The 12,207-nt window shown below is 42.6% G+C and overlaps 1 protein-coding gene across 2 annotated transcripts in view; it reads right to left on the bottom strand.

Annotated features, from left to right (window-relative positions):
* LOC137429905 (hyccin-like) overlaps positions 1-12,207 on the bottom strand; it is an 85,126-nt gene that overhangs the window by 20,899 nt on the left and 52,020 nt on the right. For both annotated transcript variants that reach the window (XM_068120266.2, XM_068120265.2), the window contains exons 5-7: positions 7,659-7,733; positions 3,242-3,354; positions 1,901-1,996 (exon numbers count right to left, since the gene is read on the bottom strand). In XM_068120266.2, coding sequence (XP_067976367.2) covers positions 1,901-1,996; positions 3,242-3,354; positions 7,659-7,733 — 284 coding nt within the window. The remainder of the gene's footprint in view (positions 1-1,900; positions 1,997-3,241; positions 3,355-7,658; positions 7,734-12,207) is intronic.

Consider the following 12,207-nt stretch of genomic DNA (forward strand, 5'->3'; position numbering starts at 1 on the left):
CTGAGCGAATCAGCGAGCTGCTCTGGCACCGGCTGAGATTCCGTGTATAATGTTCCTCCCTGAAATGCGCTGAGGTAAATATGAATAAAAAATATGGATCTCGTCAAATATTTTTAGGTAGGCCATGTCCTTCCCAGGCTCAATGGCCATGTCTATGCCAAATATCAAGCACGTGAGCCTCTCCGTTTAGGAGTCTATCGGTAACACACACACACACACACACACACACACACACACACACACAAACACACACAAACTGTGTTTTATTTATATAGATTAGTAAACAAATAATAAAGATATTAGTAAACAAATTATAAAGATATTAGTAAAAAATTGTAAAGATATTAGTAAACGAATTATAAAGATATTAGTAAACAAATAATAAAGATATTAGTCAACAAATTATAAAGATATTATTAAACAAATTATCAAGATATAAATATATCAGTGATGAAATTATCATGATATTAGTGAACAAATTATAAAGATATTAGTAAACAAATTATAAAGATATTATTAAACAAATTATAAAGGTATTAGTAAACATTTATAAAGATATTAGTAAAAAATTATAAAGATATCAGTAAACAAATTCTAAAGATATCAGTAAACAAATTATAAAGATATCACTAAACAATTTATAAAGATATTAGTAAACAAATTATCAAGATATAAAGATATCAGTGATTAAATTATCAAGATATTAGTGAACAAATTATAAAGATATCACTAAACAATTTATAAAGATATTAGTAAACAAATTATCAAGATATAAAGATATCAGTGATTAAATTATCAAGATATTAGTGAACAAATTATAAAGATATTAGTAAACAAATTATAAAGATATCACTAAACAATTTATAAAGATATTAGTAAACAAATTATCAAGATATAAAGATATCAGTGATTAAATTATCAAGATATTAGTGAACAAATTATAAAGATATTAGTAAACAAATTATAAAGATATTCGTAAACAAATTCTAAAGGTATTAGTAAACATTCATAAAGTTATTAGTAAAAAAATATTAAAATATTAGTAAACAAATTATAAAGATATTAGTGAACAAGTTATGAAGGTATTAGTGAACAAATTATAAATATATTAGTAAACAAATTATAAAGATATTAGTAAAACAACATGGTATTTGGGATTTTAAACTTGGATCGTACAATAAGACCCTACGAGCTCAGATGTAAGCGTCAAATAGTTGAATCATTTTTTACTTATTAGCTATGCCACTGAAGGTAGACGGAGATTATGTTTTCATCCCTGGTTATCTGTCTGTCTGTCTACTTTTTGTTTGTTTGTCTGTGAGCAGGATATCTCAAAAAGCTGTTGACAGATTTGGACAAAACTTGGTGGAAAGGTTGGGCGTGTGACAAGGATGAATCGATTCGATGTTGGTGAAGATCATCGTATGAAGTTGTATGATCATAGGTGAAGACCACGACCATCGGTGGACCAGATCCAGACACGATAATTTTTTAAGTCAAAGTGATTCTTCACCATTGAAAGATGGGAACAAAAACGATATATAGCATGATATTTTAAATAGTTGTGGACGAGTTAGGACAAAACTTGGTGGATGAGTTGTGTAGGTGATAAGAACAAGCTGATTAGATGTTCATTAAGGTCCGGATGCAGATCCGGCCTATCAGTGGGATACAAAATGTAAACTGTTCAGCCTGGCAGAGATATGCACTCCACCGAGAGTCGGTCTAGTTATAATCGAGTTTCATTGATGAACCATACAAAGTGAGAAGAACCCATTCAACATCTGCTCAAATAATCACAATATCACATAATGAAAAAGGCTTTCCATTTTACTTAAGACTGTAGGTTCTAAGTGTGGTTCTGCAATGGCGTTAGCTGTGTGGCCTATGAGAAACTCACCGGGAGCACATACTGCACAGTGCTACGTATGAAGAGGTAGGCATGCAGGCAATGGAAGCATTGTAGCATAGCAGGAGGAAGGTTAACACGTCAAACCTGTTGGTACCAGAGGAAGCGTGTTAAAGATGGCAATGGTGGTCGATAAGACTATCATTCAAGCAATTCGATAAGAATTGGAAAGGTCGATTCCCAAGTTTTTGGTTTCCCAAGTCGATAAGACTTAGCTGTCTTTCCCTCGTGGTCCCCCTGTGCTGTCTTTCCCTCGTGGTCCCCCTGTGCTGTCTTTCCCTCGTGGTCCCCCTGTACTGTCTTTCCCTCGTGGTCCCCCTGTGCTGTCTTTCCCTCGCGGTTGTCAGCTCTTTCACGAGCCTCGATTCAGTATACAAAAAAATAATAATAATAATTTGAACCTAACATCATAAGTACGTTTTTGGAACATCTGACAAGATAATTCATTCCGATGTTTCATCGTAGCATACGTGATAGGAGAGATAGGAACGACTGGACTTGTGTCTACAGTTTATTGAGCATTGATGTAGGATGGTCAATTTGTGGTAATTGCCGGTAGGGATGGATGAAAAACCTTTAATATGCAATGAAAACTCTGTCAGGATGCAATCATTGACAATTTAGGATACAAACTTCAGAACAATACTTTAATGTATTCAATTTTATAGACATTGTTACCATTACCGTTACAATTTGCTGTAGTTGAATAGTAAATACATTACTAATGCAATCTACTAGAAACATATGTATCACGCTGTAAGTGGGATCAATCCAACACATTCGATCAAATTAAAGATAAGTGTATCACACCGTAGCGGGGTCAATACCAAGCACTCACTCCACTCCTGGTACCAAAGAAAAACTGAATAAGATTTCATCAACTTATCAACTCCCAGCACCGATAATTCACGAAAGTCACTGAATGACGTGGTAATGAACAGCTAATGTCTGGTTACATCGTCATGTACTTATGTCATCAGTGCATTGAAACAAACCTATGACGATGGACAAAAAAAAAAAAAAATTGTTCCATTCATTTTTTAAAAACTATTTTGTTAAGTTGCTGGGCACCTACAGTATATGGTGAACCTATGTGACATGGACAGGACTTTGACGTCATTAAAATAACACCGAATTACGTTTACACCAATCACCTCGTCAATTTGTCTACTACTACTACTACTACTACTACTACTACTCCGATGATTCACACATTTTGGGGTCAGACAAGTAATGTTTTTGATGCCAAATCTTTCACGAACTGGGTGGCCCGGCCTGATGTTTGACTGAAGATTTGAGTCAGAATTTGAAGGTTGTCCCACCACGTCCCACCTGTTTTGTGCTGTGAATGTTTCCTGGTGGTAGAGTGGTCCATGCCAAGCTAGTCTTTTGGATTCACGGCCTTCCAGTGCTGGCTGCATTTCCAGAGTACCCATGTTCCCTCCCTGGGGGGTGGGGGCGGGGGGGGGAGGGGGCGGAAAGAAAAAAAAACCACACGCACACACCTTTTCATCTCAAATTATAAACATCAATTAAACTGTATATTTATTATGGCTTCCAATTTGACTTTGCTGTCGACCACATTTTCATCGTAGAATGTGTCGTTGGTTCAATGAGACCTTTCGTCCCAATGACACAACCCGGGAGTTAACATTACCGACATTTGTATAATTATTGGCATAAACATCTGCACTCCTGGCAGGTAGAGAAACTCAGTTGATGATACTCTTGCCATGAGAAATAGTTTGTGGTAATTGCTCACTACCTTTGCTAGATTCGCATCTGCAAGTCATGCCGAAAGCTTAATTACCAATTCCGGATGCCCATCGACCTTATAGGCCTACCAATGGACCCCAACAAGGACCTTATGCACATGGTCACCAATAGTCCTATTTATCAACTATTGTGGAAAAATGGCAAGAAGAGTGGGCCGTCTATCCTAAAGGTTGTGGCTATCCAACTGAAGGCTCTTGAACTTCTTCCTGGGCCTCACCATCAGGAATGACCTTTACTGGGCTGACCACATAGCAAAGCTGGACTCCAAAGTCAGCCATAGACTGACCATCCTACATCAATCCACGTCTTTCCTTGGGAAATCGGTGGTGGACATTCTACAAGGCCTTCGTCCATAGCTCAATGGAGTACTGTTCCCCACTAAGGACTGGCACCCCTGCATCACATGTGTCTCTCCTTGGTTCTGTGGAATCTGAATCTCAAAATGATTGCAATCTACCGTGACAAGGCCGAAGCACAGGGTCTGTTGCTTTCACATCACAGACAGGTCGAGGGTCTCTGTTTTCTGCCGTCTATTTTCCAGCATTGTTCCCTCTGCTCTCTATAGGTCCTCCCACCCACTCTACCCAGGAACTCCAGAATGTATAAGCTCTTCCAGGAAGCTAATGGTTAAACTTCCAAAATCCAGGCCGACTGCACATCACAACTCTTCTTACTCACATCTCTCATCCATGGAACCATCTTCCAGAGGCTGTTTGGTCTCACCCTTCCCTCCAGGGAAGTCTCATCCTTCCCTTTCCTGTTTGTTCATTCCCTTGATGTTTTTCCTACTGTCCGCTCTACCTTGCTCTTCCATGAGCCTCGCTCCTGTAAAGAAACAAAAGGACATTGTATTATCGATTTAGATCAGAAGTTGGTTCAAATACAACTGAAGGAAGCAGCATTATTAATATCAGGGGTTCAGAAGTCGGTCTACTCCTCGTGATTCACTCATAAGTGCCCTCAGGGCAACTTGGCCTATGAAAAGGCACTACCGACCAAACCCCCTTTAAAATAAAGATCCCATTGAAAAGATTGCCTTTGAAGTGTCAACTTGTGCTTTGGGTTCAAAGATATTCATATTTATAAATAATCTCCGTAACATTTGTTTTTCCTGACTGCGTGCCCATCGTGCCCATACTTCCTACCACAACCCTCGATGCTGTCGATGCGCTTTACTCCCAATACTGTATTTTGCACAATGGATTTACGTTACGTGGCCCAGATGCCTATTTTAAAAGTCTTTCTCTCATTCGATGTTCTGTTATATACGATGGAGAAATCCCGGCGTTGTAATGAAAAGAGAATCGAAAGACGGATAAAATACCACGTGGCAAACATAACAATCACACTTCGATCTTGGAAATGAACTGTGACCAAATTACCATGACCGTACACATGGCATCAAGGGCACACGATGAGGCTTCGAGAAACGGGCAATAACAGGACACCTGCTAGGTACGGGCTAAGTGGTAACTACATGCTAGCAAGCTGGGAAATTGGCAAATTATTCTAAACGCAGCAGATGGAAGTGAAAACAATGGCGGCCAATTGCACTGCAAATGCACAAAGCAGTTGCATTCCAATGCTTTAATATGGCATTTATTCGAAGAGGAAGATAAATAGAGGAAAGGTGTGGTCAGAATGTTGACAGGTAAGGTGTTGGTAAAAACAGGTTTGGATTCTCCCCCAACCTCAGTAGTTTGTGAACTTTGCTGCCTTTCTTTATTCAAGCATATATACACGCGTGGATGATTCCTTCCCACGTACTTATTATGTCACAATTTTTTCATCTTTTCCCCTTTTCAGATTGCTGGAAGAGCGGAAATTCAATTCGAGTTTTAACTTAAAACATGCTTGGATGGAAGTTTTGAACCTCATACCGAGCTCGGAGATGCTAACACTAATACTAATATAATACAGTCTTGGCCAAAAATATTGGGACCCTTGCACTTTTTTTAAATAATGCACCATTTCTTATAGAAAATTGTTGAGATTAAAAAATATTTTGGTGTCCACATACAGTATGTATTTTTTTGCTTTGCAGTGGAACAAAAAAAAATAAGCTGAAAAAATTACTAAATCTTAGCTTATTCCACACAGAAATCCTAAAATGGCCCCAACAATATTATTGGCACCTTTTAGAAGTTGTTAGAAATAATTAGATTTCAAGCAGGTGATTCTCCTTTACTTTGGAAATGAGCTCACCTGTGGTGAGTTGCAGGTGCCTGCAATATAAAAATCACTCATTCAACCAGTTTGAACTGGAGAAAAGGAGTCATTCTGCTGTTTTGTGTCACTTTGTGTACCACAATGAGCATAGAGAAAAGAAAGAAAAACAGAGAATTGTCTGAGGAGGTCAGACACAAGATTGTAACCAATCATGGACACTCAAGGCTAAAAGTCCTGTGTCCACCGTACACAATGTTATCAAGGAGTTTAAGGAACCATGGCACTGTCGCCAACCTCCCTGGACGTCGCCACAAGAGAGAACTTGGTGGAAGATTGCAGCGTAGGATTGTTCGAATGCTGGAGGAAGCACCTCGATCAACTGCCAAACAGATTCATGCTCACCTTCAGACACAACGTACGACAGTTTCAACTTGCACCATTCGGCGCCAACTCAATGAAAGGGTGTTCTATGGCAGAAGCCCACTTCTGAGAAAGACGTAAGAAAGCCCGACTGGTATTTGCCAAAACACACCTGAACAAGCCAAAATCCTTCTGGGGAATGTCCTGTGGACAGATGAGACCAAATTAGCGTTTTTGTGTAAAGCACATCATCTCTATGTTTACAGAAAACAAAATGAAGCCTTCAATGAAAAGATCACCTTCCCTACAGTGCAATATTGGATGAGGTTCAGTGATGTTTTGGGGTTGCTGTGCTGCCTGTGGCACTGGGTGCCTTGAATATGTGCATGGCATCATGAAATCAGGAGATTACAAAGGTATTTTGGAGCACAATGTTGAACCCAGTGTCAGGAAGCTGGGTCTGCGTCGAAGGCCATGTGTCTTGCAGCAGGACAATGACCCCAAACACACTTCAAAAAACACCCAGGAATGGTTCAAGACAAAACGCTGGACTGTTCTGGAGTGGCCAGCAATGAATCCAGAACTAAATCCCATTGAACACCTGTGGGGAGATCTGAAACCAGCAGTTGGGAGAAGGCACCCTTCAAATCTGGGAGAATTGGAGCAGCTTGCACAAGAAGAGTGGGCCAGACTGCCAGTCGAGAGGTGTAGGAAGCTCATTCATAGCTACAGGAAGCGATTGACTGCAGTTACTTTGTCCAAAGGCTGTGTTACCTATTATTAAGTCGAGGGTGTCAATAATTTTGTCAATGCCATTTATTTTTATTTCCTGATTTAAAAGGATATATTAAGCTCTGAATCAAAAACAAAGGTTCTATATTATTAACAGTGAAATCGAGAATTGTGGAGACCAAATACTTTTGTTAATTTCATCTTATTTTTTAGAGAAAATTCTGAGTTATTTGAAAAAAGTGCAACAGTGCCAATATTTTCGGCCACGACTCTAGGTGACCACGTCAGACTAGGTGCCAAAATGTATTGCGCAAAATGTGGCAGAGCCGTTGGTTTTGCACAAGGCTCTCATGTCGCCCTGCTTTCTCATATATAATTAAGAGCTTCAGCAACAACCTCCATCTCCGGAGCCTTTGTGTCGCCCGACCTTGAATCTGCAGTTCAAAAGCATCAGACGCAGTGGGGGACAGTATGCAAATGAAACGTACAAGGCTCTTCTCGGGTACATTAATTCAGCCTGACATTTGGACCCTGTAATGAAATGTCACTTGAAATAGATAACCCCCAATCTGTGCCGATCAAGGCGGCAGATCAGCGTGTATCTGCCGGTGCCTAACCGACAATTAGCGGGCGAGGAGCGCGAGCCGTGCAATTGGGCGGAGCCTCGGAGGCATGCACGTGCCCGCTGCACGTGCCCGCACGCCGATCTCACCTCGTGGTACACGGAAGGAGTGGAAAGCGAGGGGATGGCGAAACTTTTCTTGCTCCGATCCTTGTTGCATATCTCCTGTGAGCACACGCACATGCTTGGGGTCAGTCCGTCGTCATCGCAAGAGGAATCAATTGCATTTGATTCGCATGCTTATTCCATTTTTGTCGAATCAAAATTGCAGCAAACAATGTGACATTTCAAATATTCACACAATATCCGATTGTCATTGGCTTTTTGTGCAACTTCACATTGCTAAATGCAGAAATGTTCCATTAATTGCGAAATCCGTCTGCAAATTTCCCCAGATTTCCTTTGTTGGCTTATGACATTTCCTGTATCCTCAACATTCATTCATGACTAGCATGTGCCTGTTGGTTCGAATGTTTGCAGGAAGTACCGCTGTGCTGCTGATGCAGTGCCCCCTGTTGATTAGTCCTGGAATTTGCAATTTGTCTCGGCTCTCGGCGATAACTCGCCTATTCATCCAAAAACAAACTGTACGATATTTAACCTCCACCGACGACCAGTGCTGGTGGACAAGTCCTGTCGCTCTACGTCCATCCGGGGGATGGCACCCACTGATATCTCGTCCTGTGAAACACCAGGATGACAGTTTTTAGCCGGGTCATGGTTCAAACCCAGGCTGTTGATGACATCTTACACCATTTAACCACAACCCAAGATGCTCTGCTCACAATGTTAAGCATATTTTAGAGCAATCACGTTAATTTCACCAAAACTTGGTTTTACGGGACACCTGTCGATTTGCTTATTTTCTCTGAGCCATAAGGTGAGGTCGAGTACATTGTGTCATAAAGAAAACTCTCCCAACATAAAGCATTTCATTATTGCACAAAATTATACTGTTGGGAAATAAAATTGCACCAGCAATAGGTTTCCTGTGGTTACATCAGTCTTGTGCGATTTAAATGGTGACCATGGTTTATCTAACCTCCTCCACACCTGTGGAGAAAAAATAATTAACGATACCTTTACTCCAACCAAGTTGTAGAATTATTGAAAAAAATAAAATTAAAATATTGAAACTTTAAAACATCTGAATATTTATAGTACACCAATGTGAATATAGGATGAATGAATACAAACGAATTAAAGGCAGTCAGCATGGATTCACCAATGAGAGATCATATTTAACAAACTTATTGGAGTTCTGCGAAGTTGTTTCTAATTGGGTGGATGAGGGAAGTGCAGTGCATGTCGTGTACCTAGACTTTCAGAAGGTGTTTGATAAGGTACCCCATAGGAGGTTGGTTAGCTCAGGTTATGGGGGGGAATCTGTTGACTCATCCTGTATTTTCTGTCCAGGTGTGCTGTTCGCCCCGCCCCCATTAACTCCTTGCCATCCACCGTTTGCCCTTCACGTGACTCGTGGTGGTCCCTCTCGGCTCTCCCCCCGTTGGTATTTTTGTGCACATAAGATTGTTCACGGTTCTGTTTAAATATTATTTAAATATGTATAACCTTTCCCCTTCAGTGTTTTACTCAGTGGTATTTTACAACACGCTGTTTTTCTTCCTATTTAAAAGGCTTTTCTCAATTTCCTCTCCAACTCATTCCACCTCAAAAAAAAGAAATTCAATATCTTATACGTCTCCCTCACTACATGGTCTAAATTCACATTCATTCCATCCCTCCTCCATCATTCTGAACCGGATTGCTAACTTGAAAATCACAACAAACCCAATTTGTTTTCAATGTTCGTCTTTCATTAATCATCCACTTTCTAAACTCCCCTCTTGCCCCTCCCATCCAAATCCCTCCCCTTGCACCTACACTCCTAAACTCCCCCCTTGCCCCGCCACTCTTAAACTCCCCCCCTACCCCTCCACTCCTGAACTCCCCCCTTGCCCTTCCACTCCTGAACTCCCCCCTTGCCCTTCCCCTCCTAAACTCCCCCCTCACTCCTCCCCTTCAAAACTCCCCCCCAACCCCTCCCATTCAAATCTCCCCCCATACCATTCCTCTCCAATTCTCCCTCCTCCCCCCTCCTCCTCAAAGCTGCCTCCTCCCCACTTCGTCTCCCTTCTATCTCATACCTCCACCCCCACCAACCTTCTTCTTTCCTCTGCCCCCCTCAAACAACCCCTCTCTGTGCCTCATCCCTTCACCTTCAAACCTTTCATCCTCCTCATCCTTCCCTTTCTTGGAACTCTTCTGCAATCGCTGACACACTAACAACTGCTCTCCCTACCTCCCCCTCTCATCCTTCATCTTACCCTACTCCTCCCCTCCCCTGTCCTGTACCCGATGCTCCCCCTCTCTCTTCATTAACGGTATGGACCTCAAACATCCGGGGCCTTCGCTCAAACCTGACTGATCTCTCCATACAGGTTGCTTCTGACAATCCAGACTTGATCTGCTTAACAGAGACTTTCCTCCTTCAAGATGTCTCTGATTCCTTAATATCTCTTCCTGGTTACTCCCTCCTCCGGTATGATAGACCTGAGCCTCGGCCTGGTGGTGGGGTGGCTATCTTTATCAAAAACTCTCTTCCTCACTCTCCTTGCACTGCCCTCTCTCCTCCTCACCCCCAGGAGTACCTCTGGCTACGGCTTCCTCTCCGCTCCCACCTTTTGTTCATATGTGTTCTGTACCGTCCCCCAAACAGTGATGACTCCATCTACATTTCACTGTCTGACAACATGGACCAACTTCTATCCACTCATCCCAACTCTCTCTTCCTCATATGTGGTGACTTCAATTGTCATCATGCCACCTGGTTGGGTGTGGGTTCCTCTCTCACCAGTCATGGCACCTCAGCAAAGGACTTCTGTGACTCACTGGGATTGACACAATCTGTCAATTTCCCGACCCGGATCTCAGCCAATGGAGTATCTTCTCTTCTAGACTTGGTTATGACTAACTTCCCTGCTAATGTCTGCTGCTCTTCTTCTGCTCCAATCGGTTCTTCTGATCATGTGCTTGTCAAAGTGGACATCTCTCTGGCCATTCTCAGAGAGCCTCCTCAGCGTCGACGAGTCTGGCATTTCACTCAGGCCGACTGGGACGGTCTTCAAGCAGCCATCAATCGTCTGGATTGGTCTCCCATCTCCACTGCCTCTGACATCAATTCTTCCTGGGAATTCTTCCAAAGCAAACTGATCTCTCTCATGCACAGATTTATCCCATCTCGCCTTCAGTTGTCTTACCCTTCCTCCCGTCCATGGTACACTGAATCTTGTGGTGAGGCAGTTGCCCTGAAACAACTTGCCTTTGCCTCTTGGAAGGCTAATCCAACTGAAGGAAATCTCAGTTCCTTCCACCAAGCTCGGAACAAGTGTGTGTCTACCCTCAGGAGTGCCAGGAAGCACTATCTCTCCTCACTCAAGAATGAACTCTCAAACCTGTCTCCTTCCTCCAAATCCTGGTGGCGTCTGGTCAAATCCGTTTCTGGTGTTTGTTCCCCCTCCATCCCCTCCCTTACCTCAAATGGCCACACAGTTGACATCGCACGTGACAAAGCCGAATGCCTCAACTCTGTGTTTGCCTCAAAATCCTTAGTCCCAAACCCATCTCTCTCTGTTCCCACCTTTCCCAGTCGAACCAAACTGCTCCTGCACTCTGTGACCTTCTCTCCTGACAAGGTGGAGGAGTTTTTGTCAAACCTCGACCCTGATTCTGCAACTGGACCAGATGGCATCAGCCCACGGGTCCTAAAATCCTGCTCTGCCGCTCTATCTCACCCTCTCTCTGTTCTTTTCACCCTATCTTTTGCTCAAGGTCATCTGCCAGCATCCTGGAAATCAGCAAACATTACCGCTTTACACAAAAAAGGTGCAAAAACAGATCCTTGCAACTACAGACCAATCAGCCTGCTCCCAATTATCAGCAAAGTCATGGAATCCATCATTGCTTCGGATATGAAATCTTTCCTCTTCTCCAATGGCTTGATCTCTGATCATCAATTTGGTTTCAGACCAGGTCACTCTACTCTGGACATGCTGCTTCTGCTGTCTCAACAATGGATGGAGGTCCTCAATGCCAAACAGGAAATCAGAGCTGTCTCCCTTGACATATCACGTGCCTTCGATACGGTCTGGCACCCAGCTCTGCTCACCAAACTCTCCTCCTTTGGTATCCATGGAAATCTCCATGCATGGCTTGCGGACTTCCTCTCTGGTCGTAGTCAACGTGTGGCCCTGAATGGATTTCTCTCATCTCCCCTTCCCGTTCAGGCTGGAGTTCCCCAAGGCAGTGTGCTGGGCCCTGTGCTTTTTCTGGTCTTTATCAATGATCTCTCCGACTCTCTGGAAAATCCTCTGTATCTCTTTGCTGATGACTCCACTCTCTGCCGCTCCATTCCGCTTCCCTCAGATCGGCAGTCTGCAGCCTCCTCACTCTCTGAAGACCTGGACAAAATCACAGACTCGTCAAACATGTGGAACGTGTCTTTCAATCCTGACAAATCTCACACTCTTACTATGTCTCTCCGAAAAGATCGACTGGACAACCCTCCCATCTACTTTCTCAACAATCCTCTCCAAGAAGTTCTGTCGCTCAAGCTTTTGGGTCTCACCATCTGCCATGA

The sequence above is a fragment of the Myxine glutinosa genome, chromosome 6 (genome assembly GCF_964187855.1).
Source record: "Myxine glutinosa chromosome 6, kmMyxGlut1.1, whole genome shotgun sequence".
Lineage (NCBI taxonomy): Eukaryota > Metazoa > Chordata > Myxini > Myxiniformes > Myxinidae > Myxine > Myxine glutinosa.